At 46.7% G+C, this 19,428-nt stretch overlaps 1 protein-coding gene across 8 annotated transcripts in view; it reads left to right on the top strand.

The window, feature by feature from the left end:
• Nucleotides 1-19,428, top strand: part of CUX1 (cut like homeobox 1) — a 348,366-nt gene that overhangs the window by 155,740 nt on the left and 173,198 nt on the right. For all 8 annotated transcript variants that reach the window (XM_070460260.1, XM_070460259.1, XM_070460255.1 and 5 more), the window contains exon 3: nt 7,205-7,252. In XM_070460260.1, the coding sequence (XP_070316361.1) occupies nt 7,205-7,252 (48 nt within the window). The remainder of the gene's footprint in view (nt 1-7,204; nt 7,253-19,428) is intronic.

Genomic DNA, 19,428 nt, shown 5'->3' with positions numbered 1-19,428 from the left:
ACACTGAGTTCTACAATCTGTGGGTCACACAGTATATATGGTCTTGCTTGAAAAGCTCCGTACCTGATCTGTGCTCCTGTGTACGCCATAAAGGGAGAATTCAGCCATCTTCAGTGACACAAGCACCAAGAGCTATCTTTCTTTTGTAGATAATTGTGATTCTCTCATTGGTGCCATTAAGACTTTATAAAAATACACTTGACAAGTATGCCGAGAGGTTATTTTTGAAAGAGATGGCTTATCAATAAAGCAGATTATTATATTACAGTCAGTAAGAAAACTGGCCCTAGACATGGCACACTGGTGGGTTTTTCTTTATTAATAAGGACTGTTCAGCCATCAGCAGGGTATTTTAGAACCCCAGGGACATCAGAGTGAAGAATCAGTAGCTACATGCTTTTAAACAATATGTCTTCAGCGTTTTGGCTTTAAGTTGTAGAAAGAGGGTCATTTTCTCCTTTCAGTTGGATTAAATGTCTTGGTTGAAAAAAAATCACCTATTTGCTACTATTACTTTTTAGCAAAGTTGCAGTTGTTAAACTGCACTACCTATATATAATAGTGTATTTACAATGTTTTAATACATTTACTAATGATGGACCCCATTTCTGAAATTAAACGTTTTTGCATTTCTCTTTATGAAAACACCATATATGGAAATTTCTTGATTTAAAAAGAAACTACCCCATTCAAATAGTCCCATCTGGCGTCTCTATAATCTGTATATCTAGTGTCTAGAATCTGACTATTTGTATTTCACATTGTAAAGCTCTTTAAAATCTTTATTCTGGGGTAGCCAAGGTCACTGGGAGACACAATGGGTATTGTCCCATGGCCATTAGGAGGGCCCCATTCCTGCTTTCTTCTTCTCTAGAACTTTGTTCCAACATGACTGAGGGCTTTTTCGGTGTTCCTCATACACAACGCAAGTCATGGGAGCAGATGGCATTAGAGACACTGGTGGGGACTTGGAGCAACACCGTCTGTCCCAAACGGGAGAGAAACAAGAGACCATGGAGGGAGGACTCTGGGCAGGAAGGCTCTGTTGAGGTTTATCAGACAGGAGTGGGGAGAGGAGCGCCTGGTCCAGAGTAGGGTATGGGAAGGCTGGGGAGAGGAGCGCCTGGTCCAGAGTAGGGTATGGGAAGGCTGGGGAGAGGAGCGCCTGGTCCAGAGTAGGGTATGGGAAGGGTGGGGAGAGGAGCGCCTGGTCCAGAGTAGGGTATGGGAAGGCTGGGGAGAGGAGCGCCTGGTCCAGAGTAGGGTATGGGAAGGGTGGGGAGAGGAGCGCCTGGTCCAGAGTAGGGTATGGGAAGGCTGGGGAGAGGAGCGCCTGGTCCAGAGTAGGGTATGGGAAGGCTGGGGAGAGGAGCGCCTGGTCCAGAGTAGGGTATGGGAAGGGTGGGGAGAGGAGCGCTTGGCCCAGAGTAGGGTATGGGAAGGAGATGAGCTGAGCCCTCAGGCACCCGCAGGGCTCCATGTCCAGGCCCAAAGAGGAAGGCTCAGTCATCTGTGCTCCCTTGGTCGACCCAGGGCTGTGGGGAACTGCTTCTCTGACCTCCCACTAAGAAAACGCATTATTAAGCAAGTCCGTGCAATTGCCTTGAGTCTGACTTTTTTTTTTTTTTTAGTGAATTATTTACCAACAGATTGCTTCTAGTAATGACATTATTTGTGCTCAGGACAGCTTCCATCTGAACGTTAGCATTCCATCCGGGAGAGACAGAGTGGCTTTGGGAGGGCGAGCCGTGTGGCCGGGACACCACAGGTCTCCTACCTGCAGGAGATTAGACCAGACGGCCCTAGCTTTCCAGGTTAACCTGATGAAGGATACAATTAACTAGTTGCTTGGCTGTATTATAACTTAAGAGTGACAGTCCCTCACCCCTCATTTCCCTCATTCCCTCTCTGTCTATTCTGTGTGATTGATCAGTGGAAGGTATCCAAAGAGTGAAATATGGTGCCTTGAAAAGCTTTCATATTTCAGACATACATGAGAAAAGGTGAAGAATGCTTTGAACCCACCCTCCATCTATAATAATCATCCACTCATCAACACACACTTGTGTCATCCTTATGGTCCCCCATTACCCCCTCATTGAATTATTTTGAAACAAAAATCTTATTTCATCCATAAACATTTTAGTATGTATCTCTAAAAGACAACAGCCCTTAAAAAAAAAAAAAGCTGCACTACCTAAAATGTAGACCATGTCAATTAATAATAAACAACTCACGATCTATTTTAACTTTAGTTAATCTTGATCATATCATATCAGTTTTATAATGCATACACTTTAACACATTTCACCGTGTTCAAATCAGAGTAAGGATGAAAATCAATGACATCACAGTTGAGTAAGCAGCATTTTTTTCTCTTTCTGTGGTATAACGGTACCTCTTATATTTGACAGTATCAAGGTTAGTGAAATTAGCTATATTATACAATGATTTTCTTTGAATAAACACCTGAAACACTTTCAAGTCAGAATTTCCTTACTTTGAAGCCTGAGTAATGAAGAGGGATTAGTGAACTTGTTTGGAGATATTTTCAACCCTGGGTGGGTGTGTAGCACAGAACCTCCTCACTGAGAAACACTTCCTAGGGTTTTAAATCTTGGCCAGGCTTATATTTTCTTGGGCTCCAAAATCACTGCGGACGGTGACCGCAGCCATGAAATTAATAGACGCTTGCTCCTTGGAAGAAAAGCTATGACAAACCTAGACAGCATATTAAAAAGCAGAGACATCACTTTGCTGACAAAGGTCCATATAGTCAAAGCTATGGTTTTTCCAATAGTCATATACAGATGTGAGAACTGGACTATAAAGAAGGCGGAGCGCTAAAGAATTGATGCTTTCTAACTATGGTGCTAGAGAAGACTCTTGAGAGTGCCTTGGACAGCAAGGAGATCAAACCAGTCAATCCTAAAGGAAATCAACCCTGAATATTCATTGGAAGGACTGATGCTGAAACTAAAGCTCCAGTACTTTGGCACCTGATATTTAGAGCTGACTCATTGAAAAAAACCCGAATGCTGGGAAAGATTGAGGGCAGAAGGAGAAGGGGCAACAGAGATTGAGACAGTTGGATGGCATCATCGACTCACTGGAATGAGTTTGAGCAAACTCTGGGAAACAGTGAAGGACAGGAAACCTGGCATGCTGTAGTCCATGGGGTCACAAAGTCAGACACGACTGAATGACTGAACAACAATAAACAGCAGGCTTATATTTTTGCCTTTCCCCTGTCAATGGTTAAACTCCTTTCCCCACCTGGATGCAGTACAGAAAATGTGAGCCAAAACCCCGGAAGCAGAAAAGGCTGAGGGTTACCCCAGGCTGAGGTGGTTCTGAACTAGGAGCCAAAGGGATGAAGCCACTTCTGAGGATGCTGCTGGTCTGGTCCCTCGTGGCTGTGGTGCCCACACCAGGTCAGGGGTGCTGGTGACCACAGGGGACCCGGAGAGGGGGCCCTTTAACACCTATCCTCCCCTCTGTTCCTGGTGTTCTTGGGGAAATCCTGTTGTCACCACAGAAGGCAGGACCCCACTTCTGGCCCATGCCACTGAGCACAAGGTGTCACTGAGATGCAACTAGATGGTTCAGAGCCTTCAACATAGGCGGAGTCGTTCACGAGAAACACACCCGAGCTACAGAGAAGCGAAGGGGAAAGGGTGTTATAAAATTGAGAAAAACATCCTGGAAAATCTGGAGTTTCAAATCTTCTAGAAATGGAGATCGTTTTATGACTCGGACGACACATTTGTGATTCACAGCCTTTTGTTTACACATGAGTCCTGGCTGTTCCCCTTCATCTGCTTGTCCTTTCAAAGCTAAACAGTCATGTCCTGGGCACCATTCTTTGCAAGACTCAAAGGTGGGCCCTGGGGTGGCCCCCAGCTGAATCCATGGTGTGAGATTCTGTGGCGCTGGGCCTGGCATCGCATGTCAGTGTGGACAGGAGAACTGTGATGGAAGCTGGGAGTGCCAGGCCCCAGAGAGGAAAGAGAGCCTCCCAGAGACCACCCAAGCACTCAGAATGGGCAGAAAGTCAAAGATTCAGACCATCTGGGTTCAGGGACTCTGTGTCTTGTGTCTCTCGCTAACACCTCGCAGGTGTTACTGAAAGCTGCGTGGCGATTTCATCATTTTATTTCTGTTTGGCTTTTAAGTCAGACTGATTTCTCCAGCAATAGTCGTTAGATAGAAAATTCCTCAATGGCATTTTGCTGCTCAGTTTTCTCATCTTAAAAAAACCCAAAAACTATGAATCAGTGGTTTGGAGAATAATGAAAATCCTTTTCACATAGAAGCATCTCTTGATAAACATCACTTATTATTTGCAACATGCTCAGGGGAGAGAAGGTTGCAATGCAGTTCTCTGGCTTTGCCAACAGACATCCGATATTAATAATCTCAAGGGCATTGCTCTCTGCGTGTTAAGATGTTTGCTGCTTTCTGCTCAGTAAATGATGCAGAACTGAAGAAAATTTGAAACAGTGCTGAAAAACCTGTCGCTGAATTAAGTGTCATGAGGCTAAAAAACTTTTGGGACCTTCTATTAATTCCCTAATTCTCTTTCATGCCAGTGTGCTGTTGATCGGCCTGGACCCCCTTTTCTTCAGTTTGTGGTTGTAGAGAAAGGAATCTAGCTGCCTGTGATGACCAGGGGTGACAGGGCCTATAGTTTCTGGTGCTGTCCAGACAGCAAAGTCCACTCTGTTAAAGGACAATGCATCACATCATGTCCTCATTAACCCATGACAGAACTGCCCATGGATCAGAAGTCAACATCCTTGGTTCTGGGTCCTTAGTTTTATCCTAAACCAGGTGATATTTGGAGGTAGCAGTGTTGGTTAAGGAATTTCTTGGACTGCCTCCTCCCTCCCCCCAAAAAAAAGGGAATAGGTGAATTTTTTTTAGCTGGTGACTCAAAGTATATCACTTTGTGTGTGTGTGGTTGTGAATATTTAGTGCCTTTTTGTCCTCCACTGTCTTCAGACAGATGTGTGTGCTTGAGTACAAACACATTCAGCTTTAATATCTTTAACAGGTTGTTTTAGCAGGTCTGTCAGTAGACACGAATATGCCCAAAAACATCATTTCTGAAATATACGGGCTGGTTAAGACCAGGGGCAACAGAGAGCAGTTTAGTTTATTTACTATTGTTATGGGCGGCATGATTCTCCTGCCATCCTGGAGTCCTCTGGAAATACTTCGCCATCTCCTGAGCTTCTCAAGGCTGTTGTTCCCTGGAGGCTGGCTGCCTGTGCAGGCTGGCAGGGCTTGCGGCGGTCCTGGCACAAGCTTTGTAAGAAGCACTGTTTTGTGGGCTGAGTGCCAGGGTTCCTGGTACCTGTACCCAAAGCCAGCCCCCGCCGCCCCCCCTCCCCACCAGGAGCTCTCTGTCCTCCTCTCTACACAGGGTCTCAAATGCCTTGGCACCACCAGCTTTCACAGGCCATGACCCCATCCAGCCTGACCATTTCCCCTCTGAGTCTGGGCCCGTTCATTACAAGCCTTCTGAGTGGTCCATGTGCTCCCCCAACCGCCCCCCACCCTGCCGTGTTGCTTTCCAGGTGGCCTCCGGCTGTCATCCCTGTGCCACACCCCGCCAAGGTGATTCCTTTATTAATCTCCATGTGGCCTGGGCCCCTGGAGAGAGCTCTGGGTTCACGTCCTGACTCTTCCCCACTGTGCAACCTTGGACATACCTCCTTCCCCTTCTGAGCCTCAGGCGTCCCTGTCCGTGACATGTGGGTACCAGTCCCTTTGGTTGGCAGAGTGACTGTGGAAAGCAGTGAATGCCTTGTATCTGAATCCCCTCACTGACATAGGTCCTCTCCAAGTGGTAACTCGTTAACTTCCACCTGCGACCCTCTTCCCCATGGGGCTCCCCAAATCCCATCTCCCTCCTTCCTCCCCCTCACAGTCCCTGCAGCCTCTCCCTTACACCCACATCCCCCTCAGCCCCCCTGCAGGGCAGTTTCCAGCCCACGACTCTACTCAGCGCCTCCTGGACATTCCACCCAGTGGTGTTCTCAGGGCTGGCGTCTGTGGCCACATTCGGTATAAGTACCTTTTCCCTCTTGTTACAGCCTCCTCTCAATCTGTGTTCTCCTGACTCTCCTACTTCTCCTGATCTTGCTCTTCACCTCTCCCTCTGGCCATCGGGGAGCGAGGGGTCCACCAGTCTTGAACTTCCGCCCCCCACCACCACGGAGAGCCCCGATCGGCACGTGCATCCCTCAGCCCCCAGCTGCCCGATGTGGTGGCCGCTGGCCACATGTGGCCACAAGGGCCCACTTGACATACTGCTGGTCCAAATGGAGATGTGGGGGAATGCACCCCGGGTTTCAAAGACTTAATGTCAACAAAGGATGTAAATATCTTGTTAATGATTTTTGTATTGATTTCATAGGAAATGATACTATCTTGGATATATTGGGTGAAGTGAAACCGAAATTGATTTCATTGTGTCTTTTTACGTTTTGAACTTAGCTGTAGAATGTCGTAAGTCACACAGGGAGCTGGCACTCTGTTGGTGTTGGCGGCACTGGCCTGGAAGATGGAGGCCAGCCTTGGAGGCTCATGTCTGTCTCCCGTGAACAGTGCTCAGAAATAGCAGCTAAAATGCAAGATGGTGACCCGGGTCCATTTCAGATGCAAACAAATCAAAGCTACATTATAATACCCTATTTTATTCTAAGCAGATTATCTTAGGCTGACACTGGCAAAAACTTGACTCCACACCGCATTCAAAATGAGGTGTATCTAACCAGAACTCAGAGGAAATAAAGCCTAGTTGTATTCTTAAGTGAGTTCTCTCTCTTTTAAAAAATTTATTTGGCTGCGCCAGGTCTTAGTTGCATCATGCAACGGTCGCTCGCTGCCACACTGGAACTCTTAGTTGCAGCATGTGGAATCTAATTCCTTGATCAGGGATTGATTCCAGGTGTCCTGCATTGGGAGCACAAAATCTTAGCCACTGGACCACCAGGGAGGTCCTGAGTGAGTTCATTTAAGCTAAGGGGCACAGTTGGCATTATTTGTGTTGTATGAGGGATGGGATGATCCAAGTGAGGCATCGGGATTGCTTTATGTAACAGAAAACAGCATTGAACTCTTAGGAGACCTTAACGAATGTTTCCCTTCTCCTTTCTCCTCCAATGGCTGTTCCTGACCCACCTTCTCGCCCCAGGATTTGCGCAAGCAGGTAGCGCCACTGCTGAAGAGCTTCCAAGGCGAGGTAAGCGTTTGGTTTCTTTACATCCCATTAGAGCCACCTTGCTGTTCATCATACTTTCTTCCTATTCTCATCACTTAAGCGCCACCGGCACAGGGTGCTTACTCAGAGGCAGCCTCCCCAGCCGCACCAACCCATCATCCTCAAAGTGATGTTTCCACTGAGTCCGCCGATAAAGCCCACGTGGGAGGGGAGGCGGGATTCAGGATGTCAGAAGGGGCAGCGGAATCCAGGGGGCAGCAGCCGGCGTGTCACACATCCCTCGGTGGAGTGGCTTGTTCCCACCCCAGCCTCGGAGCTCACAGGTCCCCTGAGCTGTTTTGAGGCTCCCACCCTGAGGCCGCCTGTGCAGAAGGACACGCTGAGTCAGTCTGGTGCCTTGGTGCACGGCCCCAGGGCGGGGAAGAGGAACTTCACAGGCAGAAGCCACAAAGGATGGTTTTGGGCTCAGTATAAGGAACGTTTTCTAAAGAATCCTTCCAGAGAAGGGTCAGCAAGGTGGCAGGTGGGCGGCCGGTCACCTGAGGCCTGTGCACCCCGAATGCTGCTCGTGCACCAAGAGGGCAGGTGGTCTAGGTGGTGACACGCCAGCTCCTCCTCAGCGCCCTGTGTAGACCCTCGGTGAATTTCAGAAAACCAGAAATGGTGCTTGTGTGGGGGAATTACTCCCTCTCTGCCCCTCCAGTGGGAATGGTAGTTGTAATATTTTCGAGAACAGTTCCCAACCTTTTTGCCCTCAGGGACCAGTTTCACGGATGACAATTTTTCCATGGACCAGGGTGGGGGGGATGATTTCACCATGATTCAATCACGTTACATTTATTGTGCACTTTATTTCCATTATTATTATATCACCTCCACCTTAGATCATCAGGCATTAGATCCCAGAGGTTAGGGACCCCTGCTTTAAGGAACCCATGCTGATGGAATCTCAGAAATCTTATGTTCCTGCAACTTCCCAACTCTGAGAGAGCCTGGGGAAGGATGCGGGCAGGTGAGGGGCGAGCAGGCAGGCAGATGGTCCCGCAGGAGGCTGGGGAGCAGGAAACCAGGGCTGCCGCTGGGCAGACTCCAGCACTCGGCTGACAGCAGAGGCCGCAGAGGAGATTCCGAGACAGCGAGGGACACGTGTGGGAGCAGCGGCCACACTGCAGCTCGGCGGCCGCAGATCTGAGAGCCGGGCAGACAGGCTCCTCTTCCTGTTGATGACTTCCTGCCACAGGAAGGCCACACCCCCCCACCCTGCCCGGTGCCTGGCTCCACGAGACACAGAAGGACATCAGTAGCCCAGGTCTTGGAAGGACTTGAATTGCCCTTTCCTCAGAATTATATCTCACACCCTCATTCTCAGTAAAGCTGTCACCTTACGCCTGCCCGTGTGTGACCTGATCTCTCCTTCTACCTGTTCAGCAGCTTTTGTGAGACCCATCGGCTGTGTTTCTCTGGCTGAAATAGCTCAGAGTGCTCTTTCTGTTATTTGCTTGCTTTTCCTTCCTTTCTGAACCATTTCCAATCTACATACAAGTATTAGTAGAAAGGCTGAGGATAATGAACAGCTGAGCCCCCTTTACCCAGACTCCTCACCTGTGAACGTCATGCCACGTTTGCGCCCCTCCCCCCCACCGACCCTTGTGCTCAGCATTTGAAAGTGAGTTACAGAGAGTGGAGGCGGTCACGCCCTCAGCTACATGGGCATCTCCTAAATTCAAGGGCATTTCAAATGATACTGGGTTTCTGTAACTGTCATACTTTAATCCTGCGTATCACAGCTGGGAAAATAACATGAATTTCATAATATCTAATGTTCTACCCAAAATCATATTTCCCCAGTTGCCCCCAAAATATCTTTTATAACTGCTCTGCATTACATATAGGGGGTATTTGCATTTCTCTTTTAATATAGACACTCTCTCCACGCCCTTATCTTTGTTATTGATTTTTTTTTTCTTCAAAGAATCTAAGCCAGTTGTGTAGATTATCCCAGATTTTGATGAGGTGACGGATTTAGTTCTGGCAGTATGCATTACATTTAAAACGTCTGTGAGATATCTAGGCTTCCTATTTGCCTGATTTTTTTTTTAAGGCTATTTGAAAAGTAAATATTTTTATAACACCCTTAATATCTACCAAGCCGCTGCTAATTGCTATATTTACATTAAACAACGTGTGCTTTCTAATAAGCTGATTTGAGTGGAGGGGGCTAAATCCTGCTTGTTTCTGAGCTCGCATAGGAGCAAGTAACTGCACATGGGGACCACTCATGCAGGTGGGGCCAGAGGCGGCGTGTCCTGGTGCTTAGATGGGCAAGATCCATTGGTATTTGAAAGCGCCACTTTCTCTGGTAACTACAGGCTTGTTCTTATACCCATCACTCTAGGGTCTGCTGCCAGAAGTTTATTTATCGGCTATATTCTTAGAGTTCATCCCAAGGTGCCTGAGCTCCCCCTAGAAGAAAGTACCAGGTTAGTGAAAGGTGATCTTTGCCTCAGAATTTGTATGATAGCTTTCTTTCTTGAGATCCCCAGAAGAAAAAAACACACAAAATAAAAATGAAGTTTTCCGACTGAGAAATTCACAGAGGCCTTTAGAGTTCTGGCGAGAACACACCTTTGTTGTGTCATAACATCATGGGAAATGCTAGCCTGGCCAGGGGGCTGCTTACACCCTTAGGTGTTCTCTTGTAAATCCAGACACCCTCCTTCCTGTGGTTTGTGGGACCCGCGTGACTCAGTAACTGCTCACCTTTCTAGAGTCCGCTTACTACCTCTTCACTCCTTTCTCAGGATCAACGGCCGTCTCAAGTCTCCTCCAGGCCCTTGTGCTACCTCACCGACAGCCCCTGGGCCTTTGCATGGCTGACTTGCTTCCCAAAACGCTCTGCATTTACTCTCTTTACCCAGCTTGCTTTCTAAAGGAGAGTCTTCCCTGAGCCCTGAATGACAGTGCCCCTTGCCATGTGCTCCAAGCTTGTCCTCATGCCAGAGACCCACCTGTCATTTGTATCAGTTCCCCTCTCATCTGTAAAACGTGTGAAGGCAGCTGCTGTGTGCTGTCCTGTCCATCAGCCATTGTGTCCCCAGCAGCAACTGAGAACCAAAAAGTATTTGGCCTCTCAGAATGGTTATTGATAAGCTATGGAGCAGCCAGGTTTCCTTGGAGACAGTTTTAAAAGCACTTTTCCTCTGTCCTTTCTCCAGGATCTATTGCTGTTCATAAAGTGAGAGTGACCCCGGAAGGTACGCTCAAGAAATACCTTTAGAAGAAACTAGTAAATATTGATTTGTTAACCTTGATGGAAATGTTTAGGATCATATAGTCATAATGGTTATTCATAGTTGTTGTAACAGAGTCATCAAGTTTAACTCATACTGAAATTATAGTTATTTATTGACTTTACCTAAATTTTGTGGCTTCCCTAAGGCTCAGTGGTAAAGAATCTGCCTGCAATGCAGGAGACTCATGTTTAATCCCTGAACTGGTTGGGAAGAGCCCCTGGAGGAGGGCATGGCAACCCACCCCAGTACTCTTGCTTGGAGAATCCCATGGACAGACGAGTCTGGTGATTTGCACCCACGGGGTCACACAGAGCCAGACACGACTAGAGACGACCAAGCAGCAGCAGCAGGACGCCTGAACGTGGGCTTCCCTCGTGGCTCAGACGGTCAGGGATCTGTCTGCACTCCAGGAGACCAGGTTTGATCCCCGGGTCGGGCAGATCCCCTAGAGGAGGGAATGGCTACCCACTCCAGTATTCTTGCCTGGAGAATCCCATGGTCAGAGGAGCCTGGCAGACTATAGTCCATGGGGTTGCAAAGAGTTGGACACAACTGAGCAACTAACACTCACTTTCATACCTAAATCTGTGTTTCATAAGCTGGGCAGGGGCAGGGGGAGGGGTATCAGTCCAGTTTAAGGCTTACTTTAGTTCAGTAATTCAGACAGTCCCTTCAGTGAAGTGATGCTCACACTCTAGGAAAATGCAAGACTTCCAAATGGTTTGCCCTGGCTCCTTGCTCTTCTCCCTGAGAAGGGTCTTCATACAGAGGTCGAGGGGGTGAGGAACTGGCTCAAAGCCCTACTCCTCTTGGCTGTAGGGGAGCTAGATACTTAACCCGTGTCCTCAGGGAGGAAACTCCACTTAAGAACTAACTTAGTTGCTTATACTAGAGGGGAAATAGAAGACTAAAAATGCATGTGCTTAGCATCCAGCTTAAAGTTATAAAAGTGCGATAGAATAAGCTCAAAGAAAAGTGGAAGAATGAAATTTTAAAATATAATTAACAATATTATATAAATTAAAATGGACTTCCCTGGTGGCTCAGCTGGTAAAGAATCCGCCTGCAGTGCGGGAGACCTGGGTTCGATCCCTGGGTTGGGAAGATCCCCTGGAGAAGAGAAAGACTACCCACTCCAGTATTCTGGCCTGGAGAGTTCCCTGGACTGTATAGTCCATGGGGTTCCAAAGAGTCAGACACGACTGAGCCACTTTCACTTTCTAAATTAAATGAATGAAAAAGAAAAAGACCCGAGAGAGAAGCAGCCCAAATGTTGATTCTTTGAAACAAACTACTACCAGAAACAAACCACCTTCCTAAATCAAGGGGAAAAAAAAGTAAGTAATAAAAACAGGATACCTTTGCAGCTGCAACACAGAGAGATTAAAGAGAAGATAAGGGAATATTATGATCTGTCTTATGCCAATAAATTTTAAAACCTAGACAAAATGGACAAATTTCTAGAATACTATGATGTACCAAATTTGATTAAAGAAGTAGAAAACCCAAATAGCCTTGTAACTATTGCAGAAATATTCCCACAAGGCCTGGACAGTTTTATGGGAGAATCCTATCAACCATTCATGGAACTGTTCTGTTCTTTTACAAAATAGGAAAACTTCTTTTCCTTCAGAAAATAGAAAAAGAAAACACTTCCTAACTCACTTTATGAATCTAGCGTAGCCTTCGTACCAAAACCAGACAAGAACAGTATAAGAAAGGAAGAATTAAAGCCAGTCTTATTTATGAATAGATACATAGAAGTCTTTAAAAAGGTACTAGTAAGTTGAATCCGTCAAGCTCCATGTATCCCAAGAATCTATTTGGTTTATCAGAGTTATTAAGGCAAGTTAACATCATTCTCAGATTAAAATGGAAAAATCTCAAGTGTGACAGGAAAAGAATTTGATATAACTTCAATATCCATTCATGATTAAAAACAAACAAACAAACCTACCAGCAAAGCAGTAACAGAAGGGAAGTTCCTTAACCTGGGAAAAGGTATTTATCAAAAACTACATTAATCATCATGCTCATTGATGTTAAAAACATTCCCTATAAAATCAGGAACAAGACAAAAATGCCTACTATTGCCACTTTTATTTAACATTGTACTGGAAGTCTTAGCATGGAAAATAAGAAAAAGAAGTAAGTACAAGTATTGGATCAGAAGAAATAAAACTGTCATTTTTCAAGTGAGTCTCAATTATTTAACAAGGTTGCTAGATACATAATCAATATACAAAAGTAATTGCCTATCTCTGCATCGATAGCAAGCTGCAAAAGGATACCGTTGCAGATAGCAACAAAAAAGTAAAGGATACTTAGAAATAAATGTAATAATGCACAGGAATTCTTTCTGGAGAACAGTATAACGTTCTTATTGAACAATATTAAGGAATATTTTAAATGTAGAGAATTAAGGTATTCAAGGATAGAAATTCCCACTGTTATTAAAAACATCAGGGACTTCCCTGGTGGTTCAGTGGTTAAGACTTCACTCTAATGAAGGGGGTGTGGGTTTGATCTCTAGTTGGTGAGTTAAGATCCCACATGCCTCAGGGCCAAAATAACCAAAGCGATATTGTAACAAATTCAATAAAGACTTTTAAAATGGTCCACATCAAAAAATCTTAGGAAAATAAAGGATCAATTTCCCCCAAATTGACGATAGAGAGTCGTAGTAGTTTCAATCAAAATTTTAACAGTCTTTCTTATGAAACTTAAAAGCTGATTCCAGAATTTACACATGCAAGAGAGCAAATGGTTTACACATGCAAGAGAGCAAATGGTCAATAATGGTGAAACTGAAAGTCCCTCAGTCATGTCCAACTCCTTGAGACCCCATGGACTATACAGGCCGTGGAATTCTCCAGGCCAGCATACTGGAGTGGGTAGCCTTTCCCTTCTCCAGGGGATCTTCCCAACCCAGGAATCAAACCCAGGTCTCCCACATTGCAGGCAGATTCTTTACCAGCTTTGCCACAATGGAAGCCCAAGAATACTGGAGTGGGTAGCCTACCCCTTCTCCAGGGGATCTTCCCAACCCAGGAATTGAACTGGGGTCTCCTGCATTGCAGTTGGATTCTTTACCAACTGAGCTATGAGGGAAGTCCAATAATGATGAAGATAATAGTAAATAAGAATAAGACAGAGAATTTGCCCTACCGTATTATCAGAGCCACAGTAATTGGCACAGGTACAGATAAATACACCCGTGGGACATAGTAAGGAAATTAGGAACTGACCTGTGCACATACAGAAGCCAAATATATTGCGAACATGGCACTGTAGATCAGTGAGGTAAGGGTGGGCTTTTCAATAAACAGTCTCCTGACCTTTGGTTATCCTTATGGAATTAAATGAAATTGGATCCCTACCTCACATCATATGCAAACACAAATTACAGATACAGACTTAAGGTAACAGGATGGGGAACACATGTAAATCCATGGCTGATTCATGTCACTGTATGGCAAAAACCGCTACAATATTGTAATTAGCCTCCAACTAATAAAAATAAGTAAATAACCATTAAAAGAAGAAAAACTTTAAACCTTTTAGAAGAAAATGTAGAATATGATGATTTTGGGCTACGTAGGATTTCTTACGCAGAAAACCATAAAGGAAAACATTGTTATGTTCAACTATATTAAAATTTTAAAGTAAAATCTTCCTTTTTCTCCCTGTGGAAAGACAGCCTAAATAAAGTGAAAGGTGAACGCCTGGCTGCTAGCTCAGTTTCATCTTTTTCGAATTAGGAAAGGAAAAATGAAAGTGAAGAATGAAAGACATTTTCATTATGTGTTGGAAACTTACCGGCACAAAGATTCAAACCTATCTGAACCTTTTTCATAATAAAAATCAAATGCCCCTGATGTGAATGTTGCCCCCTCGGGCTATACCATGAACCAGTGCTACGTGGGGTGTCCTTGGCCACAACTCACAAACCAGGAGGAGATAGTTGCCACACACATAGTTGACAAAGGATTAGTGTTTAGGAAAAAAAAAATATATATATATGTACATATTTAGTTTTACCCGCTAATAAGAAAAAGACATGAGACTTCCCTGGTGGCCCAGTGGTTAAGAACCCACCTGCCGGTGCAGGGGCCACAGATTCAAGCCCTGGTCTAGGAACCAGGGCCCTGCCTGCTGGAGCTTGAGGCCCAGGTGCCACAACTACCGAGCCTCTGCGTTCCGGAGCCCATGCTCAGCAACAGGAGAAGCCCCAACAGCTAGAGAGTAGTCCCCAGTCACAGCAACCGGAGAAAGCTCTGGGTCAGCAGAGAGGAGCCCATGTGCCAAAAATAAATGAATAAAAATAAACTTTAAAAAGAAAAAGAAAAAAGATGAACCTCCCAACAGGAAAATGGACAAAACCATGAACAGCACTCTCAGAAGAGAAAATCATTCAGTCAATGCACCTATGAAGAGATGCTTAAGCATATCTTCAGGAAAATGCAAATTAAAATCATTTTGTTGTTGTTGAGTCGCTAAGTCATGTCCACCTCTTTGCAAACCCATGGACTGCAGCACGCATCAACTCTTCGTCGCCCCGCCTTCTTTATTGTCCAGCTTTCACATCCGTACGTGGCTACTGGGAAGACCATAGCCTTGGCTGTATGGACCTTTGTTGGCAAAGTGATGTTTTTGATTTTTAACACTGTCTAGGTTTGTCATGGCTTTCCTGCCAAGAAGCAATCATCTTCTAATTTCGTGGCTGAAGTTACCATCTGCATTTAAATCATTTAAATGCACCTTATTCACATCTACCACGTTGGCCAAAATTCAAAAGTCCAGATAAGATCATAAATGGGTGTAATCTTTCTGAAAACCAGTCTGGTATCAGATTCTCCAGCTGAAGAAGCACATGTACTTTGACACAGCATTTCCACTCCCAGGTATAAATGGTATCCTCTGCCTTAAATAAATGTAAACATGTGCCCCAGGAAACAAGTTCAGGGATGTTTGCAGATGGTAGACAAGTGGAAACAACCCGCTTTCCATCAGCAGCAGGAAGAGTAAGTGAAGAGTGATGTGGAATATAACACAGCAGGGGAAATAGAGTGAAACACAAAACTGTGCAGTGCTGAGCTGTTTGTTTAAGGATACAGTTTTATCATTATGTAATAAAAGCACAGTGAAAAGGTTAAACAGGAAATCCAGAATGGAGATTGCTGCATGCAGGCCCAGAGAAGGTTTCCAAGGTTGTGAGAATGTCCTCACTTACAGGTGTTCGTATCGTTGTTTAAGATTTATATATTCTTTTGTAAGGATGAACTACTTCTCTCCAAAAGAAAGAACTGTGCTTACAAGGCAGTAGCTCCATAATTCTATTCTTGCACATCAGAAGCTGGATATTATTTTCTCCCACCTCTTTGCATTTTTCTTCTATGATAAAGCACATTTGTGAGAATGTTCCAAATGGCATTTGTGGGACACTCACCCAGGCTTCATGATTCCAAGAAGTGGCTGCTGCTCTTACCTTTCTTGTCACTAGACTCCAGCTTCCTGGGTGGTGCAGCAGTAAAGAACCCACCTGCCAAATGCAGGAGACGTGAGAGAAGTGGGTCCAGTCCCTGGGTTGGGAAGATCCCCTGGAGGAGGAAATGGCAACCCACTCCAGTACTCTTGCCTGGGAAATCCCACGGACAGAGGAGCCTGGTGGACTACTGTCCATAGGGTCACAAAGAGTTGGACGCAACTGAGCACTGGATCTCCAAAGCTGTATCTGTCTTCTGTTGGCTCTCACTGTGAGGGGGATACGCCCCTTGCTGTGGGCTTGGAGCCCAGCTCCTGCTTTCTCAGGAACTACAGTCCTGCAGGGACCCCCTGTGCTGGGCCTTCAGTCTCTGTGAGTTCCTGGGTTGTCTCAGCAGTGTTCCTACAAGTGGTGACACGTGCCATCTTAGGGAGGGAGGGAGGGAGAGAGAAAGGGGGACTCCTTCGTCCCCCAGCCCTCTCAGCCAGGCTTCTCCAGAGAGCCGTCCATCCTGGACACACACCCACCCTGTCTGGCATCTGCCCCGCTCTCCCTTGACCCTTTTAGTCCTCACCTCACTTCCCCCAGTGACATTCAGCCCACCTGACCCCCTCTTGAAAACCCCTTCTTTTGACATCCCGTGGTGCTCTGCCCGCTGAGTTTTCCGTTCACCTCTCTGCCTGTTGATTTTCAGTCTCCTTGGGCTCTTCTTCCCTTTCCTTCAGACCTCTGAAGAATGGCCTTCTTTGCTGTATCATCTCTGAGGATCTGTCTGCTGAAAACTCAGGTTTCTCTAACTTGGTTTTCTCTTTGGAGTTTCAGCTCCTATGAGACCTTCTGTGTGACATAACCTTGCAGTTGTCCACAGGAAAGAATTCTTAACCCACAGCCACTTCCCCTTCTCCGGCTTCCACACCTGTTGAAATTCCCTCCTCCTCCAGCCCTTACCTTCTCAGGGATCACTACGGGACACCTCCTTTCTCCCATGCCCCCGGTTCCTCCATCCCTCCTCCAGAGCACACTGGTGTCACCTCCCACGTGCTTGTCCAAAGCTGTGTCATCCTTCATGGAGACCATTGCAGTGGTCCCCTAACCGATCTCTGTTTCCACTCTTACCGCCTCCTCAACCCCCGCGACCTCTCCTCTGTGCCTCAGTCCTTCCCTGCCCACGGCCTTGCAGGGCCCCCCGGTGCCCACAGCCTCTGGGGTGCCCTGGCCGGGCCGCTGCCTGCCTCCCAGCGCCCCTGCTCAGCTCTCTCCTACCCATCCTGTAGGGCTCGCTTCAAGTGTCGGCCCTCACAGTGGTCTCCTCTGACAGTCATTCCAAACCGAGGCCCCTTTACTGTTTCTTTTGTAGCACTTTATTCTTCTGTTCAGAGTTCCTCCCTCGGTGCATGTGTTTTTACTTCCCCCACTCTCTCTAGATTTCCCATCTGTGTTGGCCTCATCTGTGTCCCCATTCCTGGCCCCAGGGAGCAAGCACCAGGTCCTCACTGGACAGGTGGGTAGAAGCAGCAGCTTCACTTCACAGATAAGGATGCTAAGCCCAGAGGGGGACAAACAAAGCACCCGCCGTCACCCGGGTGACAGCGGCGAGGCTGGGCTGCTGGCCCCCCAGCCCGTGTTCTCCCAGTGGTGGTGCCTGGGGAGCAGAGAGGTGGCGCCTCTGCCCCTCCATCGTCTCAGGCAACTCCCTGGTCTTCAACAAGGACAGTTGGTGTTCATTTAGTGTAAAGTGCTTGGCAGACACAGCTTTGGGCTCCCTCCCCTTCCAACCAGCTCCTCCTGTATCTGATCTGGTCCCCACAGATGTAAATACCCATAACTGTATGCAGACCCTTTGTGCAGCCAGTGGGGGTCAGGTGGGTGGGACCTCAGGGGTCACAAGGGGAAGCTGCCTTGAAAGGCTCTCGTCCAAAAAAGTCCGAGTACGGCGGAAAGCAAAGGACTTTGCACACTTGCAGGGCTGTCTGACAGATTTAATAAAAAAAAAAAGATGAAGTGGATTAAGTTGGATAACTATTTCATGAGTTAGTTAAAAGTGACTGAGAGTTTCAGGGGTGGCCCGTGGCCCGGGTCTGTTGCCCTGTCACATATTTAAGCATTCAGATCTAAAGGCCAGGGCTAAATAAAGCCAGAGTGTCCGAGTGCTTTCTCCCAGGAACATTTTGTAGGGGGTCAGAGGTCCTGGGCGCTGGCCCAGGTGCTGCCGCTCAGTCTCCTGTGACCTCAGGCGGCTCCCAGGCCTCTTTCTGTCTGACTTTGCGCCTCTGTAAAGTGAGTGTCTGAACCGAGGTAGTCGGCAGGGAGCCCTGGGACTCTGAAATCCGGTGTGACTCAGTGACCTGAAGCGTGGGTTGAGTGTCAGCAGCAGAACAGAAGAGGGGATGTTTTCCAGCAACTCGATCTGTTCCGAAATGGAACTCATGGCCATCCAAGGTAGTGAGTTTCCCATTCCTGGGAGTGTTCAAACAAAGGCCAGAGGACCACCTGTCAGGGGTGTCATCAGCTCCTACCCCATTCTTCAAGGCCCAACCCAAATGCCAAGGCCTCTGAGTCATTCCAGAATACCCCTTCCTACCTCTGGTAGAGCTTCATTTGTATCTCTCTCGTGATTTTGAGCCTAAAGACATTCTGCCTTTTATTTTTTAAGTTACTGGAACACAGTTTAACTGGCCCTACACTAAGTCTCATGCTTCTGAAATCTAGAGGGTAGGGACTCTGTGTGGCACACACGTTTATGTCCCCATCATGCTGTACTCAGCAAGTACCACATTAAGTACCAGCGGGTGGGCTGGTAGTCAAGAAGATTGGACCAGACTGATGGTTCCCAAAAGATGGTCTTCAGAAGGCCCAACTGGCTGCCTGAGAAGCACCCACATGTTTCCAGAAATTCATCTCCCCAGGCTCCTCCCTCCAAGGTTCTGACTCCTCAGACGTGGCAGAGATAGAGTTTGCTAAGAATCAGTCATTTTACAAAGTCCCCAGTGATTCTAATGCATGACTAAGTCGGACCCACAGGCTAGGTGTCCCCCAAAGGCAGTTCCTCTAGGTCAGGTTCTGAGACTCGGTGCCCACTCAAGCACCTCAGATCCATGTGTAAGCAGCTCCATGATTTAGCTTTAAAATGTATTTCCAGGCGTCATGTCCTTGGCTCCTGCTCCTACCAGGCTGGTCTATTTACTGTCCCCGAACATGCCTGTGGTTTCCTGCCTCTGCCCTTTTCCTAAAGCCACGGCCTCCGTTATTATAACCTTTTGCTCTTCCTCACCTATAAAAATCATTTCCATCCTTTAAGACTGAACTAAAAGTTGGCCTCCTTCATTCCTTTTCCACACCACCTCAGCCCGTTGCTAACTTTTTCCTTTCGAGGACCTGCGTCTTCTTCCTGACTGTATATTGCCCTCTTTGCTAGACCA

Source organism: Odocoileus virginianus, chromosome 33 (genome assembly GCF_023699985.2).
Source record: "Odocoileus virginianus isolate 20LAN1187 ecotype Illinois chromosome 33, Ovbor_1.2, whole genome shotgun sequence".
Taxonomy (NCBI): domain Eukaryota; kingdom Metazoa; phylum Chordata; class Mammalia; order Artiodactyla; family Cervidae; genus Odocoileus; species Odocoileus virginianus.
Note: the sequence above shows the minus strand (reverse complement) of the source record. Positions and strands in the feature narration are given on the sequence as shown.